This window comes from Equus przewalskii, chromosome 4 (genome assembly GCF_037783145.1).
Source record: "Equus przewalskii isolate Varuska chromosome 4, EquPr2, whole genome shotgun sequence".
NCBI classification, from domain to species: Eukaryota; Metazoa; Chordata; class Mammalia; order Perissodactyla; family Equidae; genus Equus; species Equus przewalskii.
In genome coordinates, this window is record NC_091834.1 from 96,095,491 (window position 1) to 96,115,782 (window position 20,292).

Here is a 20,292-nt window from a genome sequence, read left to right on the forward strand (position 1 = left end):
TTCTGTGCCTACAGCCCTCACTGGTGGGATGGAGGAGAGAGGGATAAAAAACCAGGGTAAAGGTGAAAACTCAGTTCCTGTTTATTTACAAAAATATATATGTATATGTTTATATATATTAAACCCTCCCCCAGACCCCTCCCACAATTATCTTTTTACTTCTACCCCCACCTCCCTTTTTAAAACAAAGAGGCTCTAGAGGCAAGTTCCTCAGGGAGAGGTGGGCAGGAGCAGCACCAAATGCCCCTCGTAGGTTGAGGGGAGGGACATGATGAGTGACCACAGCCCCATCCTTGCTCCGTGAGGACAGGGTCAGCTGAGGTGAGGGCTCAGTCCTTGAATCCTTGAATACTGCAAAGAATGCGCTTCTGGTGTCCCGGCAGTGTGATCCCCATCTGCACCAGGTCCCTGTGGGCAAGGAAGGCCAGTTGTGAGTGTGTGGCTCAAACCCCAGCTGCGTCGGCCTACCCGGGCCCCAGGGTCCTCACTCAGCCGTCAGCTCCAGCACACACTCCATGGTGTCCAGCCCGGCTGAGTGGAAGTGCAGGATGTAGCGTTTCATTCGTATGGACTCCAGCCACTCAGGGACGCTTCGATAGGGGATCCCATCTGAGCCACTCAAGCTGGGCAGGCGAAGAGTCACCCTGTGGGACACGGGCTACCTCAGTCTCAGGGAGATGCTGAGGCTGTCCTCAGCCTCCCGTCCCCAGCTTTCCTGAAATCGGGGCTCAGCCTACAAGCATCTGCAGCCAGCATTCAAGTTGGGTGTCTGAGCACAGAGATTATCTAGATTTTGTGGATTAACTCAGCCATTGTCTGCAAACCCACTTCCTGGCCTGTTTCCTGGTGTGCTCACAGCAACAGACAGGCTGACAGTCCTGCTACACTGACAGACCGAGGTGAAGCAGCAGCCCTAGAAGTCTCGAGCAGAAGCGAACCTCCACTGGAGTGGCCAGCTCTGGACAACCGACTGGAGGCTGGTTAAGAAATGAAAGTCTCAACTACCCGGCTGAGAGGAAGCAGAAGGCAGGAAAGCCGAGGCCTTGGAAGGCGGGTGTGGTCCTGCCTTTTTTCAGGGTGGCCCCTTGTGTTCTGGGAGCAGCCCCTGCTTGCCACCTCCAACCTCTGCTGTTATTCTTGCACTCTGACACCCACAATACAATGAGTGTTCCTCTACTAGAGCCAGCCAGAGCCAAAAACCATTAGCAAAGTAAATCTGCTGGGGGAAAAATATCCAACATTCCAGAAAGATTAGCACATGCAGTCTCCAGTGTACAAGGGAGTTGTGCTCCAAAAGATAGTTTCAAAAGTTGGAACTTGGAGCACATTTTCTCCCAGAAACAAGGTTATATATGGTGGTTTGATACAAAGGCCAGCACACCAGGGCTAGTTGACCTGATAAAGCATTTGAAGTCTGGCCTTGCTCATCTCCCCCACCTTACCCCCTCCACCAGTTCATTCTCCACATTCTGGCAATGTTTTTAGTAAAATGCAATTCTGACCATGTCCCTCCCATGGACAGTTATCAAAAATTTAAAAACCTGTGCTCAGCATAAAGTCAGAACTTCTCAGCAGACCTGGTCCTCCTTGCACTGACCCCTCTCCAGCTTCAACTCTGGCCACTGTCCCTGAACGCTGCTGTCACCCTGCACTATTTGCATTGTGATTCACCTGCCCTCGGCTCCTCAACCCATGCTAGCCACGCAGTCTGGGAGCCTTCCCAGACCCCACAAGGTTGCCCCTCCCAAGTCAGGACTCGCATCCCACTGTCTGGCACTTGCTGGGTTCTCTGTCTTCCCCACCCCAATCGAGCTGACCCAGCCCCCTGGAGCAGGTTATCAGCTTGCAAGCACTGCTCCCACGTGCCTTCCATCTCAGTGTGTTTGCTTCCTATCTTCTATCAGACAAGAGCTATCAAGGGTAAGACCACATCTCCTCACATCAAGGTGGACTCTCCCTGAGGGTGCAGGCGTGGTCTTGCCTCATATGCTGGCACCCAGGCCCAGCACTTGGTGAATGTGGCTGAACTGGGAATGTGGCCCATTTCCATTCTCCCAGATCTGCCCTCCCCAGTGTGACCTGGGATCAAAGTTAGCGATGGTCCGCAGGGAGTGGGGGTTGGCAAGCAAATGATCCAGGTGTGCCTTCAGCTGGTGGAAGTGGGGCCGGCGGGCCCGGTCGTAGGCCCAGCAGTTCTTCATGAGCTCGTAGAGAGGGGCAGGGCAGTCCACGGGAGGGGGCAACCGGTACCCATCCTCAATACTCTTCATTACCTGGAGCAGCAGAGAGGGGAAGGAGGCCTGAGGTAGGAAACTAACCTGGCGGCCCGTGAGAAACCTCTGTTCACCTAAGAGCATGGCAATGGAGCCTCTAAGCCCCCTGACCAGGGTGGGGGTAGTACAGAGGGTGTGAGCCAAGGTGACCAGAACAGATAGGAGTACAGAAAAACTGTGGATCAGGAAGAAGAAATAAAGGTATTTGCAGGAGGATTTTGGGAAGGGATGAGAAGCGACTGAGGGATGATGTGGGGAGGATTGCCCTGGGCTTACCTCCTGATTGCTCATCTCCCCATAGGGCTTATCCCCAAAGCTCAGCACCTCCCACATCACGATCCCAAAGCTCCATACATCGCTGGCCGTGGTAAAGATCCGATGGGCAATGGCTTCAGGGGCTGTCCAACGGATGGGGATCTTTCCTCCCTAATAGGGCATGTGGAACAGAAAGCTGATGTGTTTCAGGGCATGAAGGGGGGTGGAAAAAACAGCTGTGTGAAGGGGATGGGAAGTTATTGTGTCCAAATGAGCATGCATCTCGTGCTCATATGTGTGACTGCACGAGTGGCATGTAATTGTGTGTGAACATGCATGCGGCGAGTACAGGGCTCTGACCTGGGTTTCATAGGTGCCATCAGAGTTGTCTAGGAAGCGGGTCAGGCCGAAGTCAGACACCTTGCAACATAGGTTCTGACTCACTAAGATGTTCCTGGCAGCCAGGTCCCGGTGGACATAATTGTGGTCACTGAGGTAGTTCATACCAGATGCAATGCCCTGCAGCATGGCCACTAGCTGTCCAGGGATCAGCTGGTCCTCCCGCTCCTGCGGCAGGTAAGTTGGGTGAGTTAAGGGATGAGCAGGGTCTCTTCTTCCCAGGCCAGGAGCCAATACCCAGGGACCCGTGGCGCATCCCCTTTCCCAGCTGGTCCTCGGCCTGCCTCACCCTCAAGAAGGCATCCAGGGCTCCGTTCTCCATAAACTCTGTGATGATCATGATGGGCTTTCCTGAGACACAAAGCACATGTCACTACGGCAGCCTCCACCCTGTCTTCACCCAGAACCAGACTTCTGCCCCTGGCAGCACATCTTCCCTGCGCTTCCGTGGTCCCATCCCTCCCAGGCTTCCGGAGACCACTCCTCATACTCTTTGTGATGACGCCTTCCAGGTGCAGAATGTGTGGGTGGTTGAACTGGCCCATGATAGTTGCCTCTCGAAGGAAGTTCCACCACTGACCATCTGGAGATGTATCTTTCAACGTCTTAATGGCCACAGTCTTGCAGTCCTGGCTGGGGATTCTCAGGGTCCCTCGATACACTTCCCCAAACTCTCCTGGGTAGAAGAAAAACAGGGCCATGGCCTGATGCACTGTCAGCCTCCCCCGGGGGATAGGCAGCGATATCCTCCAGTCCTTCAGTTCTCTTTTCCTTTCTGGATCCAAAACCTAGCATGCCCTTTCTGGGGCAAGGGCTTGGGGTGTACTTTCCAGGGAAGGGGACAGGACTCTGGGACAGGAGTGCAGCTCTGTGACCTGTTCAGCTGTCTCCTGGGTTAGCAGAGATCTTGGCTAACGGTAGATCATCAGTAAATGCTGGGCGAATACACATTGTGCAGTGGTCCTGGAGTGTGTTCATGAAGGGCAGGCTGGTCCAGGGCCAGTGCATAAGTGAGCGGGAGGCTGACCACTGCCGCCTCTCTTCCGCGAGCTCCTCTGGTCACAGCTTGGCCGACCTGGCCGCACAATCAGCAAGGACACTGCCAAGCTTTGTTCTCTGCTCAGATCCATTTCCCCCGGTGACCCAAGGAATCAGGGCAGCCCAAGGACACTGGGCCCTCGTGGGGTGGAATGCAGGGCGAGGGAGGCTCTGAATTTCTCCCACGTTTGGGAACCATCTGAGAATAACCTGAGCCTGGGCACAGCGATCCCTCTCCTGACAAAGAGGATGTGTTTAACACTCTTTATCAGAAACTCCATAACCACGGAAGCAGACCTCGTAGGAGGCGCGTATCCAGGACACCTGATAAGGGGGTTATAACATGAACACAGCAGTTCAAGGGGGATACAGGGTAGAGCAGGGAGGGAACTCATCTGGGGGAGCTCTTGTGCCAGAGGAAAGGCCAGCTGGGATCCTCCTCAGGGAAGGGCCAGAAGGAAGGGGCTGGCTAGGAGCTCTGTGCTGCCACGGCGGGGAACCTGCAGGGCTCACCTTCCCCTATGACGGTGTCTACAATCAGCCAGGTTGGATCGAGCTCCTGGGTGAAGTCCAGGGCTCCCTGGGCAGGGTCCTCATATGCCTGGAGGTCCACATACGGCTTCAGCCACAGCTTGTCCTCTGTGGGGAGAACGGCAGAGCTCGGCCACAAGAGCTCCCACATTGGGGCTCAGGAGTATTGGGTGGGGGAGGCAGAGAGGGGCCAGCTCCAGACCCCAGACTTCTCATTCTTCTGTTCCCTGAGGAGTGCTGTTTTGTGGCTGAAGTGGGAGAAAGTCTCCATCCTTGGCAACAAAGCGTCCATAGCCCACTGTCCTTTCTCCTGTCTAAACGCAAAGCTCCGGTGTCCTCCACCTCCAAGGGCCAGAGCAGTGGGCCAGGACCCAGGCCCAAAAGTGTGTTCACGGCCTCAAGTTACCCAACGTTCCCGTGGCTCGATGACCCACGCTTCGAATTCCTTGCCCTTCCTCCTCACAGCTGCTCACCATATTCCTCCAGTCACTCACACCTCGTTCACATTCCAAGACAAGCCTCACACCCGCCTCATTACTTGGATGGACCACTGACTCCCCCTTTTGTGGGCACTAATGAGGTGACCAGCAGGAAGCCCACATGCCTCAGAGGACTTTAGGGAGCCTGCTGGCAATCCTCTCCCGCCCAGCCTCAGCCCGCAGACCTGCCCAGCTAGGAGAGGGAAGGCCGCCCAGAGCCTGGTGCAGGTACAGGGGCACCAGCAGCTAACAGGCAATGGCACAGAGCCTCTGGGGGGCTTTCAGGACACAGTTAATTAACCAAAGTTAATTAGGCAGCAAAACACAAGAGCCCTGGAGACAACAACTTCACTTGTGCTCCCAGAGTTGGCCTAGCAAATGTGGGTCCCTTGGTCCCATCCCAGCGGCACCTCCCAACACATACGCACATGTGTGCGCACACACACAGGCACTCCTGGCTCACCTCGGTTCACGCTGGTGACATGATCACGCGGCCTCTGCTGCCGTCGCCGCTTAGATTTCCTGTGGGGGTTAGGGGGCAGCTTCTTCAGGGTCCCCGGACCACCTCAGGGGCCCAGTGGGCACTGGCTGAGTTTTCCCCAGAAACAAAAGGGGGTGGGGCACAGGGTGGGTGGAGGGACACACTGGAGCTTTGGTACTAGGGGGTGGGAGGGTCGTTGGGGCTGCATTCAGGGGCTTCTGACCAGGCAAAGGGACCAGGATGGTGGGTGGGGAAGGGCAAGAGCAGCACCTTGAGCGGAAGACAAGTATCCCGAGCAGCAGACCTACACCCAGCAGCAGCCCAAAGATGACGGCCACGATCTCGCCTCCAGTCAGGCTCCTGGAAACTGTGGCACACAAGGTGAGGAAGTCTGGGGGGGCTCAGAGTCCAGAGGGATGATGGAGGCTACAAGGGACCACCTGGGCCAGGTCCCTCAGTGGGCCTCGGGTGTGCGTCCCCTAACCGGGGAGATGGGTGAGAGAAAGCATGTGGGAAGTGCCTCACACAGGGACCACTAGCTGGGGGCTGCCGGCGGCAGAGCACAAAGCCGAGGGGTCAGGGATTTGATAAGACACTGGCTGACAGTGTCCAGTACCAGTAGGTGTGTCTGAGGAGACCACTACAGGGAGGGGAGTCAGCGTGAGTCCGTGTGGGGTTCTCCCCGAAGAGGCAGCATGCGTGTGTGTGTGTGTGTGTGTGTGTGTGTAGAGGAAGAGAAAGGGCCACCGACTAGAACGTGGTCCAAGTCTCAGTGGAGGACAGAAGCATATGTGTTTGGGGCAGAACACAGGGTAAGCTACCCACCTGGTGGGCTGGTCCGAAACTCCTGATCAGGGGAGAAAGGGCCAGGGCCCAGTGGGGTCAGCATTCGGACTCTGACGATGTACGTGGTGTCTGGCTGCAGTTCAGTCAGCAAGACCCTGGGTTCTAGAACCATCTGATGCCGTTCTTCGTCCTGAGGATGGGGACTCATGTTAACTGGGCTATGCAGAGCCAGACCTGGTGGAGATGATGGGCAGTCGGGAGCATGTGGGGGCAAACGGGTTGGGGAATGTTAAGGGAACAGGCTGTCTGCAGACTTTTATCCTGAGAAAGCCACACAGTTCACTTTGGGCAGTTTTCTCCCCATCCTGCACCCCAGGCTAGCATGTTGGGGTGTGCCCAGGCACAGACACTGGAGACTGTCTCTCAGCCGCATCCTCACCTGGTTCAGCACGTGCAGCTCATAGCTTAGGTTCCCCCCAGGGCTGCGAGGCCAGGATCCCGCCCAGGTCAGCTCCAGCTGTCGCGGTTCCTTCTTTACCAGCCTCAGGGACAGGCCTGACAGTGACTCTGAGAGAACCGAGGGTTCCAGTTGGATTTGGAAGGAGACAGGAAATAACTTAAGCAGCTGTTCAATTGCATCCTGCCCATCAATTTGTCCCTGTGGCCTTACGGCCTTCTGGTTTCCTCCCAGTCCTGTGCCGGCCCCTCTCCAGGTCCCTCACCTGCATGCCCCATGCTGATGCTGAGCAAGGCGCTGGCTGGCTTGGAGGTGTCCAGCCCTGACACTCCATTTTGGGCTGCGATGTTAAAGGTGTAGTTGGCGTAGGGTTCAAGGCCGTCAACACGCACAGCAGGAGCAGCGAGCCCGTCGGCCGAGGGGGAGAAGCGCACACTTCCCCCACAGGGCTGGCAGGGCCCTCCATCCAGCGCTGCTCCCCGACACTGAGAACACCCCACACTGTATCTGACGTCCTGGCGACCCCCCGTATCCGCTGGGGGTTGCCAACTCAGGGAGAGCTTGGTCCCCAAAACAGAGAAGCTCAGGTTTTGGGGGGCTGAGGGGGGACCTGTGGGAGAAGAAGGGCCATCAGTAGGAGCCTGCTTTGTTCTCACTCAAGCTGCTGACATCTTGCCTTCTTTCATCACAATTCTTGAAGTCCTATGAAAGCTTTGCTGAGAGATTTGATTCCTACTGAGGAAAAAGAAGCTTAAGCGTATCTCTGCGTTCTTCCAGAGAGAGCAGGGGGCAGAGGAGGGGCTTTAAGAGTCTAGCACCCTGCATGGCCCCCAATATGTGATAAACTCTGGAAAATTCCAACGCTAACAAAGGCTCAAAAAAGGTCCTGCACCTCCTCACAGATGGCCTAGCCCCTCCCCCTCGACTCACGTGTACATGCTGCCTGGGGGCCCTCCCCAGGGGCTCGGTAATGGCCGTCCTCACAGGTACAGATGGTGGCCCCCTCAGTCTCAGCTGTGCTGTGCTGGGGGCACTGGAGACAATGGGGTGCACCCATGTCAGCCCGGTAGGAGCCGCCAGGGCAGGCTGGAGAGAGAAGGCAGTAGAGCCGTAGTTATCCAGCGTCTTACAGGCAGAATCACACTCATCCCCACCCCATGTATCAGAAACACCCCTGCATGTGTCTCCCTGGGGCCCTGGGACACTCAGTTTAAAAATCGCTGAGGTGGAGCGTTGGTTTCCTTCTTTTCCTTGACACCCCAGAGACCCTCCCTTGAGTCGTCCCTACAGGTTCTCACCACCTCCTCAAGTCTCCTTACCAAGGCATCCCTCGCCATCGCCACCTTCCTCATAGCCAGGCTCACAGTGGCACCGCCCCACCGGTACCAACCACTCGCCGTCGGGGCTGCAGTGCATGCGGGCGGCACCTGAGGGGCCAGGGCTGGCCTGGGCATGGGGCAAGCAGGTCCCTGCCACTTCCACCAACCCGCCCAGTCTGGGGAGAGTGTCAGGAAATTGGGCCAAGCCATGCACAGCCTCGGGACAGCGCTGGTAGAACACCCGTACGGACACCAGGGCCACACAGGCACCCGGGTTGTGGAAAGCAAGGTAGAGTCCACGGCGGGTCAGGAGGCCCAAGGAGCAGTGCTCCACGTTCAGTTTCACTGAGCCGGATGCAAGGTCTCGGATGGTGAAGCTCTGGTCTGCGGCCACCGTGGTTACCTGAGAAGAAGGTGGGGGGAAGAGGGGAGCAACAGCAAAGTCATGTTTCATTCCCACATAACAGAAATGATTGTTTGCTTAATACTTTACAATTTATACAACCATAAACCGAGGGCTTATTATGTGTGAGCTACTGAGCTAAGCATTTTACGTGCTGTTGACTCCATGCAATCATCCTATGAGGTAGGATGGATTACCATCCCCATTTAACAGATGAGGGAACCAAGGCTGAGAGAGGTTAAAGACCCTGTCTGAGATCACACAATTAACTTCACGACGGGGCTAGAAGTGGAACCCAGGCATGGGACTCTACAGCCCATATAATTTCCACTATTTGAAGGTGTTTCCAGCCTCACTGCCAATGGAGTGATCAGTTATAAAATGTGTCATCATTAATTTATTACTAATAAGAAACTTTACAGCATCTTCTCTTTGGAAAAAAAGAGAGCACACCCTGTAATAACACGCTCCTTACTCTTCTGCATTCCAGTCTGTTTTCTTGAATAGGATAAAGGGATGGTATTAGAGAGAAAGCCTGCACAGAACCATCTTCCTACACAACTCTAGCTATACTCATGCGGATGTGTCACACGTGAATGTCGTGGGCACTGATGGAAAAAGTCAAAATACGTGTTCCCTGCCCCCACCAGGGCATACCGCTATCTCAGTGGATGCATGCAGAAGCCTCTAAAACAGATGAGGCTGGCACTGTTATCATCACTATTTTAAGATAAAGAAACCAAAGCTCAGAGAGGCTAAGTGATGCGCCCAAAGTCAGGACACAGCAGAAAAGGTACTCAGATCCAGCTCTTCTGATTTCTAGTCCCACATTCTTCCCATTATTCTACACCTACACTCTCTTTCTGTTTCTGCCACCTTTTCTTTTTCTTAGCTAAGTGGGGTCATGGAAAGGAGTGAGGCAGGGATCAATGTCAGGATTGAAATGGCACTGAGGGGTAGGAGCACCTTCTGGAACAAGGGCCGTCGGAGCTGAATGCCCACGTCCTGGTCACTCTCCATGTACAGGAGGTTGAAGGTCTCCTTGCAGCCCAGGGGCCTGGCTCCCCCGGGGAAGCTCTTGCAATCCCGCACGGTGAACTGCAGCTCCACGTGGACACGTGACGCCTCCTCCCCCCGGTAGATCCAATTGGAGCGAAGCCAGTGGTCAGTGTCTCCGCCTTCTTGCACTGGGCAGTCCTGGTACATGTACAGGGGTGTCCCATTCAGCATCTGCTGCACCTCACTCCACTGTGAAAGGAAAACCAGAGTCAGGCTCCAAGTCATCACCTGCAGCCCAAACTCAGGTTTTCTAGAGCTGACGGAGAGGAGGCGGGTGTCAGAGGCCCTCAGGTCCATGTTACTTGTCCTGCCCTCTCCCCACCCCTCAGCCTCAGGAGAGTAGGTTAAATATTTAGGGTAGGGAATTTATTTGGATATAGGATGGGCAGCACATCACCCCCTTAACATCCCTAGCCAGCAGCCCTGGTCCCTTCAACTAGCCCGCTCGAATTGCAGGAGTGGGAGCACCCATTTTTACCTAGTTGATCAGCAGAGCTGTCAGGTACCCCAGAGGCAGACTTTCATAGCAAAAACTCATGCACAAAACCTTTCTTCTAATTTGTTCAGAGAAGAGAGGCTGTGTTTAATATTGAGGCCCTGAAACTTCTGGAGGGCAACAACGAGCATAGAAGTCTGTATAAGGGAATTTCACCTTCTCCAATATTCTTTCCAGTTACGGCCACTGTCAAAATCAACAACTGACAGAGTTGGCTGGACTCCTAGACACAATCCAGTCCACGCCACTTAATTTCTTTTATGTTAAAAAAAGTTTTTAAGCTTAGTTAGTAATGACCACTACTAATATAGTGCTTAGCATGGGCCAGTCACTGTTGAAAGCATTTTCCATGAGGAAACTGAGTCACAGCGAGGTCAAATGATGTGCCCAAGGCACTCAGCTATTAAGAGGCAGAGCTGGGACGTGCACCCAGGCACTCATGGATCCGGTTCATGCTCTTAATCATTATGCTTCTATCTACTCATTATAAAAAGTCAAAGAATAAAAACTCACATATAATAAAAAGTAAAAGTTCTCCCCTCTGTGCACCCCATTCCCAGAAGGAGCCACTCTTACAAATTTGGAGTAAAACTTTCCAGATCATTTTCGGTGCCTCTAGAGAAATGTTTGAATGTTTTTCTGTGTGTGTGTGTTTTTAACATAATTTTTTTTCCTAACAAGTATTAGAATAACAAATGTTATTCTGTAAGCTACTTTTTGTTTTGAAAAATGCCTGTGAAAGATGCCCACATGAGTCTATATGGATCTACATAATTCTTTTTAGCAATCCATAAAATAGTATTCCATTGAATGGATATACTATAACCTACTTAATCATTCACCTATTGTTGGACAATTAGGTAGCTTCTAGCTTTTTTGTTTTTATTTTAAGGAAAATGTACAGATTTCTGTAGAACTGCTATATCAAAGGGCAAACATATACGTTTGATAAGATGGTGCCAATTGTCCTCCGGAAAGGCTTTATCAGTTTACACTTCCACCAATAATGCATGAGGGCTCATCTTCTCAAAAGCTCAACACTCGATATTGATGATCTTTTTAGTTTTCGCCAATCTTACGGACAAAACACAGCTTCTTGCCATTTTAACTTACTTTTCTTTGAGGAGGAGGTTGCATGTTTCTCTTGTTCACTGGCTATTTGTAGCTTTATGCAATTATCTGTTTGTAATCTTTGATATTCTATTGTTACCTTTTGATTGCTTGTTTGGATGAGCTTTCTTCTTAATATTATAGACATTAATCATTGGCTTGAAACGTCTGTTTCAAATATTTTCTCCCTGTCTGTCATGCCACTTAACTTTGCCAATGATGACGATTTAAAATTTTTAAATGATGACATCTATAGTCTTTGCTTTGTTATTTTTTGGGTTGTGTATTTTGCTTGGGAACCTCTCCCATCACAACCTTATAAAGGTCTCCTATATTTTCTCGTAATATGTTTGTAGCTTTGGTTTTTAGATTTAGATTTTGATCTCCCTAGAATTTTTTGTGTAGAGTGTAAACTGGAAATGCAACTTTACCTTCTCTTTTTTAGCTATGGACATCTAATTGTCAGTTTATTGACTAGGCTATACTTTCCATATGAATTTGCAATTCTAATGTTACCACACACTAAAATCTCACCTAACGTGGGTTTGTTTTTGGACTTTCTATTCTGCTCCACTGACTGAGGCTTCTTGTGCAATGCCACATGTGTTAATTGTAGATGATGCATAGTATGTTTTGATATCTGGTAGGACAAGTCTCCCATTTCATTATTCTTGTTTTTCAAAAAAAATTACCAGCCATTCTTAAGTATTTTCTCTGTCAGATGAATTTAAGGAAGAAGCTCTTAAATTCTACAAAATATTCCATTGACATTTTGGTTGCAATCCCTTGATTTTATAGAGAAGTCACTGTGAGGCCCTTAGAGAGTTCACTTTCCCAAGGGCTTTTACTCCCTATCAGGCACAGGCTTTTATTGCTACTCTTAGCTCTGGGAAAAGGCAAGAAAAAGCACCAATAACAAAGAATTTGGGGTAGGGTGGGGCAGGGGCAGAAATATAAGCTACTGTGAGCACATATTTTGCATCATGTTAGGGAGTTCAGGGACCGGGCAACGGGTGTCGAGGCAATGAAGCTGCAATGATGGAAGGCACCCAGGGCTGTTCTTAAGAGGCAGCTGTGATGGGGATGCCAGAGTGGAAGGCATGGGGTGGAGGTCAGGTGGAAGGGTGGTGGGTGGTTAATGTGTAGCTCATTAGCTAGACTGCCACAGCTGCAGCTGGAGCCAGGAGAAGCAGATGTGCCCAGCTGTAACTCGCCTCTCTCAGTTCCAGCAGTGACAGATGGGAGAGGACCAGCTGCCCAGGATCAGCAACAAGGATCCTTTCACTTATCAGTCGGGTTTCTGGCTGCCACATGGATACATTCTGGGGAACCTGAACCAATATGCGTGTGTGTGTGTGTGTGTGTGTGTGTGTGTGTGTATGTGTGTATGTTTTGAAAAGATGGGGAGAACGGACAAGGCAGACAGTTGGACTGTGTGACTGCTGCTGTCTCCTTGCCCTCCTAGTACCGCTTAGTCTGAGCTGTGAAAGGGGCCTTACTTCCACTCCAGCCCAATTAGGGAAGAGTTATTTGGGTGAGGGTGGCAGGGGCACAGTGAAGGCTGGTGGGAGCCAGCAGATGGACCTGCAACCCTTGCTGTGGAGTGATTAGCTGGTTTATGAGATGAGGCGCCTATTAGGATTGGCCTAATCCAGGATTTTCCAAGCAGCCCGTCCTGTAGGATACATTATGGTTCAGTCTATTAATTCTAATTACAGGCTACTCTGTGGGAGAGCCGAGAGTGGAGCCAGGACCCAGAGGGAAAGAAAGCAAGGAACCCCAATCCCAGAAATAAAGGCCAGATTCCTACTGGAGTAGGAAAAGGAAAACCTAGAGAACTGAGTCTGGGACCAGAGAGGAGAGAGGGCTGAGGCCAGAGTCCTGGAGGCTGAGGGAAATGGGGCAGCCTCCCGTGGTTCTGCGGCCAGCTCTGCTGAGCAGCGGAAAGGTACTCAGAAAGGTACTCGCTGGGACTCACAAGATGCGACCTCTGCTCACTGGGTATTTGGAATGTCCAAGGAGGGCAGGGACTTGGAGCAGGCTCAAACAGCTGGAATGCATGGTGTGCCTGACTGGGGAGGATGGAGGGCGTGCCGAGGGCTCAGGGACTTCTACTGGGGCAGCTTTTCACTTTGGGGGAGTCAAAGACCCTTTGAAGAATTTGATGAAAACTTTGGCTCTCCTCTCCAGCAAAAAATGTCCACATACATATACACAATTTTGAATACACTTTTATGGGGTTCTCTGACCCCCTGAAACCTATCTGTGCAACTCTATTGGGATTGAAGACACTTTTCCTGTGTTTTGGCCTCAGCCTTCAACCCCAGGATGGTCCATTCTCTCCCAGGAGGAGGTGGGCTCATCCCTGGCAGGACCTCACAAGTATTCAGCCCTCCCTCACTGGGGCAGGGAGGGGAGGAGCTAGGCATTGAAGCTTCCCCATGGGGTGCAGACTGACCCCCCCCATGTCCCATTCAGGAGGCTCTGACTCACTTCCCCTCCCCCTCCCTGAGGAGACACTTCCAGTTTTTCCAGCTCTTTTCTCTGTTCCTCCACCCACCTCTCCGCCCAATTTCCCACTGGCCTTCAGACTTGAGCCATCCTAGGTCCTTCCCTCCCCTGACACTTACCCCATCCTCTGGGGGATCCAGCAGCCAGCCCAACTCTCCCTGTGCCGTGCTTGTGTCCATCAGGGTGACTGAAGGTGGGGAGAAAAGGGGCCTGTCACCTCTGGGGGAGGAGGCCCCACATGTGCAACCCACCTTCCTCCTTCTGGGCCCCCAGGCCAAGACCTCAACATCCTGTTCCTAACAGCCGTGCCTTCCTGAGGCTTAGGGGAGAAAAACAGCCCCGGAAGGAGGAGTGAAGAGCTCCAGGGATTAGTCTGTCTTCCTCCAGAGTGGGAAGGGAGGAAGGCAGAGGGGGGCAAGGGGTGAGGGCTGGATCTTCGACCAAAGTCAACGCAGGAAGCCTTAAGAAGAGCAGCCCCATAGAAGACGTGCACCCTGTCACCCAGCGGGGGCTGGTGCAGCCTGGGGGGGACCCATCAGCTGTAGAACCGAAAGGGTGCCTTTGACGAGAGGCGCTCAGCCTCTGGAGGTCTGGAGTGGGTAGGCTGTGGACAGGGGACTTTAGAGGGGGTTCCTGGGTGGGGAGGCTCCCTCGTGTTCTGCCTGTGATTACGAGTTTGCAGTGGGGTACAAGGCTCGGCTCTGAGTGTGCGAAGTGGGGGTAATAGGGCTGGAGAGGTTGTGTAAGCCTTCACATTAAGGCTTGACCTCTACCACTGGGAACCCCTGCACCCTAGCTTTGCCCCCAGACGCTGGCAGAAGGCGACTTCCAACCTCTGACTTCAGAGGGTTCAGATCTCTGGATTGGGCACCTAAGGCTAAGACTGCTTGGGAATGTGGGGTCCCCACGATTGCTGGGGTGCGGGTCTGGACGCTGCTGCCTCGCAGCTGTCAGGCGCTCACTCCCCACCCCCAGGCGCAAACTGCTGGCCAGCAGGGCCAGGGGTGACTGACCCGGGAAAGGTAGTTGTTTGGGGTTAAAGATCAAAGATTGGCCTAGGCGGTCGATCTCCTGGCGGGCGGGGAAATAGCGCAGGAGCGGGGCGCGAGGAGAGGCCTCCTCAGGAATGCCGGCTCCGGAAGGAGGGGGCCTGCCGGGCCCGGGGGGCGGGGGTGGGGGTCGGTACCTTCCTTGGCGCGCGCCCCCGGGGTCAGCGTGGCGCAGAGCAGCAGCAGCAGCCCGAGCCCCAGGGGCCAGCGCCGCTCCATGGCGCCGGGCCGGGACCTGGGACCGCGGCCCGCTCCGCTGCGCCCGGTCCCGCGGACTGGACTAGCCGGGCGGGGGCGGGGGGCGGGGGGCGGGGCCAGCTCCGGGGGCGGAGCCCCGGCCTCACCTGGATCACCTTCTTAAAGGGACAGTAGGGCAGGAAGGAAACTTGTCAGGCAGGTAGTAAACTTCAAGAACCGGAGGAGTCTTGTCCGGAATGGGACTGCGGGTGCCGCCTAGTGGGTGGGATTAGGAATGACTAACCCAGTTCTCATTCCAGTTCTAGACCCAACCCAGTCTTGAGCCAGCCTTTAGCCTAATCCTACCTCGGATTTGAACTACATCCTTGTATTTCTCTTTCTCCCTCTCTTCAGGGCCAAGCACTGTAATAGACCCCGGGCAAGACAGAAGTTTATGCTCCAGTCGGGGAAGCTTGGATGACCATAAGGCAATGCATGGCGGGGCACAACCCTTAGAGAAGCACCTGGAAGGCTGAAAGAGGAAGTAGGCCCAGCTGGCGGGGCACATCGGCTGAGTCTTCAAGAAGACATGGGAACTAGTTTTTCAGTGGCAGAGATTGGGAAAGGCATGAGCAAGGGCCTGAGGACGGGGAGCCTCAAGGTGTGCTCTGGGAGTGGTGAATGGACCCGTCTGACTGCTGGGGCACAGGATTTGTCTTGGGAGGGAGGTAGAAAGGCGGATGTGGGCCAGAGCAGGGAAAGTCTTGATAAACACGTTAAGGAGTTTGAACCTTACCATGCCCTTTACAGAGCAAACATGAGGAATCTGTGAGGTTCTGAGCACAAGTGGTAAAGAAGGAGCAGATCCAGCCTGCAACAGCCCTGTAGTGGTATCCACCCACGGCCCTCCCACCCTCTCGGAGGCTGCCTTACATTATATTTAATAAATGTTTATTCAGTTTCTACTCTGCATGCATTAAGCTCTGAAAGCATCAAGCAAGAGTAAGACAGTCCCTGCCCTAAACAAACTATTAGTCTGAGGAGTGTTGGAGGCTAGTGCGTGCAGCAAGCACACCTGACTCCAGTGACAGGCAAGAGTGGTGCATGAAGGGGGACACAGTGGCTCAAAGGGGAGTGATGTACCACTGAGGAGCTGGCTGTAGGCTCCGTTCCTGGGGCCTCTCCTCCCTGCGCCCCTCCCTGGCTCCGTCTCTTTTGGGTGAATCATCCATGGTTTTTCTATGACTTAAGCTGTTGCATGTTTCAGTCATTGTGGAGGAAGGGAGGCGGTACATTATAGGTGCTTATTTTTTTTCCAAAAGTTAATACTTCTCAATTTTTCATCTTTTTTATGCAGATAGGAGTAAGAAGAAAATGGCTCATAATTTCCTGGCCTAGACTATCCTCACTGGCATAAATAAATGTAATCCATGTACTTTGGTTGGAAAACTCACATTGAACAGAAAAAACAAAATGGAAAGTAGAATCCTCCCTCCTCCCGTCCTCCAAATCCTGTCCCCAAAGTTAACCACCATCAACTGTTTCTTGTGATTCCTGGTTTTTTTCCCTGTGTACACACCATCATATGTTTCTCCCCTACATATACATGCTTTGGAATATACACACACAGAGGGGCCATAGGACGCACACTGCTCTGCACCAGGGGTCTCTTTCTAATGGTAAGGACTTTGGGGAGGAGGCAGAGGCTCCTGCAGGCTCGCTGGGGCCAGAGATTTGTGATTTCAGCAGGGAGGAATGGGTGAATGGCACAGCCAACCAAGGGGGGTGGGGGGTGGGGGGAGCCGAGCAAGCTTTGGACAATTGCTGCTAGGAAATCAGCCAGACTGTGGTGAGGTAATGCATGTGCTCGGTGCTGTAGTTTGTTAGTACCAGACCCCTGGGACTCCAGGGGCTGGGGTGGGGCTGGCCCTGAGTGAGCGGGGAGTGGAGAGGGCTGCAGAAGAGGCTTGCTCCTGGTGTAGGATTGCGTCTCTGTCCAGGTCTGGAAGCTGCGCAGGAGGGGAATGAAAGCCCACTTCCATCTCTATTCTGGAAGACCCTGAGTTAACAATTGCTCACTCCGTTCGTTGTGGGAGGGGTACAGCTTTGATTGTGGCCTCTCTGACTAGCAGGGTGGCTTTCCTCAAGTGATTTCTACTCTCTAGACCTTGGTTTCTTCAGATCCCCATGATCTCTGAGGCCTTTTCCAGGAAAGATGGCGGTATTCAGAGCGGGGAGATTTAGGTCAGCTCTTTTAGCCGTTCTGTGCCTCCGTTTCCTTAGCTATAAAATGGGGTTAATCGTGCCCACCTCATGGAGTGGGTGTGATGGTCAAAAGAGGAGAAAGCGCTTCACTAACTGTAAGGTACGGAACCAGCGTTAACGTGCTGGGAGAATGACAGAGGCTCTGACTGACTGAGGTTCTCCAACAGGCCTCCAGGTCACTCCCAGAGTGAACAACCTCTGTGACTAAGACATCATTTTTTTTTTCTTTAAAAGCAACTTTATTGCAAGATAATTTGCATAAAATAAATTGCACCCATTCCAAGTGCACAGTTCAATGGGTTCTGACAAATGCATACGCCCTCATAACCAGCGGCTCAGTGAAGTTACAGCATCCTTCCATCACCCAAAAAATGTCCTTCAGTGCCCTTTGTGGTCAGTCCCACTGCTGGGCCCCAGGCTTGCTGTCAGTATACATAAATTTTGCCCCGTCCATTATTTCATGTAGTCTCCTGAGTCTGGCTTTTCACTTCAGCATGACACCCCCAAGGCCCACCCATGTTGTGGGGGTCAGCAGTTTGCCCCTTCTGGTTGCTGACTAGTATTCCCTGTATGGATGCCCTAAGAGCTCATCTAACAATACAAAAATCAAGACCAAAAAGTCTTCCTCCGCTCTGCTCTCCCAGGAGCTGTGGGCCTCTTAGCTGACAGGGCTTCCCAGAGGCACAGCTGTCTTCTCGCGTAGGTGGAGAGACCCCAAGTCACCCGGCCCTGTTCTCACTCTCAGTCAGGAGGGAAAGCCTGCATGTCCCTCCACCTCGGACCTCCTGGGCTCTGCTTACTCCTGCAGCCCGGGCCTTGACACTACCCTGTTTATGTTGCCCCCCCGACCCACCCCACCTGGCTCTTTGCTGACCTGGGATAAGGTGAAATTCCACCCGGCCTGGGGCAAAGACTCATATGTTCCATAAGTCTCTGGTTAAAATGCAGCTTAACCAGGAGGGTAACCCAGTAAAGCTGCCAGCAACCACTGCGAGAGCATCAGTACAAATGGGTTTATCAGATTAGTATCAGGTCCCTAGTGGGGCCTGTGTGGATGGCACCAAAACAGCTTTGTTTTGTCTGTGTTGGGCTGGCCTGCGCTTGTAAGCAGCAGGACCTGGGAGACTGTGTGGGCAGCGGGAAGGGGAGAAACAGCCCTCTCCGTATGGCATGTGAGTGGATTCTGCGCTTCTTTGATCACAAGGCTGTTTGGTCCTTCCCCTTCCTGCTCCTCTGCGCTCTCTCCTATCTGTTCTCTGAGCCTGGTTTACCATCAGGCAGGGGCGGGATAATCACAGTTACATTTATTGCAGCACCCACACACACTGCCGGGGCGTGGCACATCCATGAGTTCATTGACTTCTCACACCAACTCTTGGAGGAAGGTATTATTAGTCCCATTTTATAGATGGGAAAACCTGAGGCGCAGGGAACTTAAGTTACTTGTTCACAGTCACTCAGGTGTAGAATCAGGATTTGAATCCAGGTCCGTCTGACTCTGAGGACTGTGGCCCCTACTCAGGGTTTCCAGGAGCAAGGAAGGTAAGGAACGCCTAAAGTTTGCTTTACTAACTACCCTCTACCCCAGCCCCTACCCCACCCGAGAGTGACCAGTATCCCTTCTTAAAACAGCATGGATTAAGCTCACCTGTTTTCAAAAAATGGAATCATCTGACATGTATTCATTTATTCATGTGTGTGAGATTTACTCGTGTGGTTGCGTGCTGATTCATTCTTATTGCTGTCTGGTATTCCATTGTATAAAGAACTCCTTATTTTAAAGACCTCTTGACTTGCGGTTGTTTAAATGTTCCACACTTGAATTGCTACACTGGGCCACTCCCGTAGTTTATCCGGCTCATCTGGGTGTCTCTGAAAGAGTCTTAATCTTCCCAGAAGGTACTTCTGTTTTTAAAGGAGACCTTTCTGCTAATCCTGTGGCTCCTTAGTTAATTAAAGATATGAGGAGGTGGTCTGTGAGCAATGCTCCCGGCCCAATTATCCCCCACTCCCAACCCCCCTTTGCATGTCCCTCCCTTCTTCTGTGACTTTGCCAAGAGAAAAACACCTGATATTGTTTAAGTAGCTGCAAGTTTTCATACCAGAAAGAGGGCTGTTTTGAGATAGAAGCCATTTGAAGTTTTCTCTGAAATGTCAGGAGCAAAGGTATCTACTAGGAAGTTCTCATACTGTCACTTAACAGCTGTGCAATCTCGGGCAAATCATCCAGCATCCTTGAGCCTCAGCCTCCTGTCTACAAGGTGGTGGAAATGTTGATAATGACGTTCGTCCTGAACACCTACCTCCCAGTATACAAGGCGAGTACAGGCATGATAAACTATGAAGCAGAGGCTCCTGGTAACGCTGTATAACTCACAGACACATCCTTTTCATTTCTGTGTCCTCCTACTCAGGGTTATTTGCAAGACAGACTTGGGAGAGTGAAGGGAAAAGTCTGCTGAAGGAAGGCGAAGACTGAGTAGCATCAGCCCCTGAATTAAAAGAGGTGTTTACTCGAAACTCGTATTTTGAGAAAAGGCAAGAGAAGAATAAAGAAAGACCTAAGAGAAATCACTCTTGATTCATTTCAATTTTGAGGCATTATGGGAATAAATACCATTCTAAACTTTCAGGACATATCGCGATTCTTACTGCACCTGTTTTTGTTTGTTTGTTTTTTAATCCTGTCTCTCTTTGCAATATTAAAACCCTCCAAAGCATTCCATTTGTTTTAGAGGCAAGAAGGCAATGGAGAAGCTGTGAGCCTGCCTTGCATTCTAGCATGAGCCACAGAGAAGAGGAAACTCAAGTCGAAGGATGGATGGTAGCAGTCACTAAGAAGGGGTAGGATTGTTTCTGGCACTGATGGGAGAGACAAAGCGGGTGAAGTGGGAATTCGCTTGTGGCTATGCCTTACAGCCAACTGTGCATTTAGGTAAGCTTTACCTCAACACCTTCCTCACCCCGTTCTGAACTGATCTCACTCCAAAATAAAAGTAAAACCAATTCAAAATTGTCCTATTTGTTCATTTGATTTCTAGAGCGGTGACGTGAAATCGTGGAGGGGTCAGTTACACGAGGAGGCTGTGACCTCTAAATTCATTCTACTGATATTTGTGTGTGTCTCATGAGAAACTTTTGCATTTCTACCTTAACGTGACTGCTTGGCTGCCTGAGAAGATTGTATTGCTAACCTGAGAAGTT

At 52.1% G+C, this 20,292-nt stretch overlaps 1 protein-coding gene across 5 annotated transcripts; it reads right to left on the reverse strand.

Moving 5' to 3' along the window:
* Positions 1 to 57: 57 nt before the first annotated feature.
* EPHA1 (EPH receptor A1) lies at positions 58 to 14,959 on the reverse strand. Of its 5 annotated transcripts, XM_070616668.1 has the most exons (18): positions 14,784 to 14,959; positions 13,717 to 13,784; positions 9,388 to 9,669; positions 8,019 to 8,421; positions 7,630 to 7,785; positions 6,965 to 7,309; positions 6,682 to 6,809; positions 6,282 to 6,432; positions 5,727 to 5,823; positions 5,439 to 5,497; positions 4,479 to 4,604; positions 3,418 to 3,603; positions 3,217 to 3,278; positions 2,889 to 3,095; positions 2,550 to 2,699; positions 2,080 to 2,273; positions 489 to 644; positions 58 to 408 (listed from the first exon to the last, which is right to left on the reverse strand). In XM_070616668.1, the coding sequence occupies exons 1-18, from the start codon at positions 14,863 to 14,865 to the stop codon at positions 330 to 332; spliced, it is 2,931 nt and encodes a 976-aa protein (XP_070472769.1). In that variant the 5' UTR covers positions 14,866 to 14,959; the 3' UTR covers positions 58 to 329. The 5 variants fall into 5 exon arrangements, with proteins under 5 accessions (XP_070472769.1, XP_070472770.1, XP_070472766.1 ...); XM_070616669.1 differs by lacking the exon at positions 13,717 to 13,784 and having other exon boundaries at positions 14,784 to 14,936; XM_070616665.1 differs by having other exon boundaries at positions 2,080 to 2,699; positions 14,784 to 14,933.
* Between the last annotated feature and the right edge of the window lie 5,333 nt (positions 14,960 to 20,292).

What these genes read in the sequence shown, in the direction of transcription:
- EPHA1 (XM_070616665.1), bottom strand. Translation starts at nt 14,865, where the DNA reads ATGGAGCGGCGCTGGCCCCTGGGGCTCGGGCTGCTGCTGCTGCTCTGC. An exon ending in GTTTCGGACCAGCCCACCAG is followed by an intron (nt 5,824 to 6,281) that starts GTGGGTAGCTTA and finishes TGTGTGCCACAG; the next exon opens with TTTCCAGGAGCCTGACTGGA. An exon ending in GGAAGGCGTCATCACAAAGA is followed by an intron (nt 3,279 to 3,417) that starts GTATGAGGAGTG and finishes TTTGTGTCTCAG; the next exon opens with GAAAGCCCATCATGATCATC.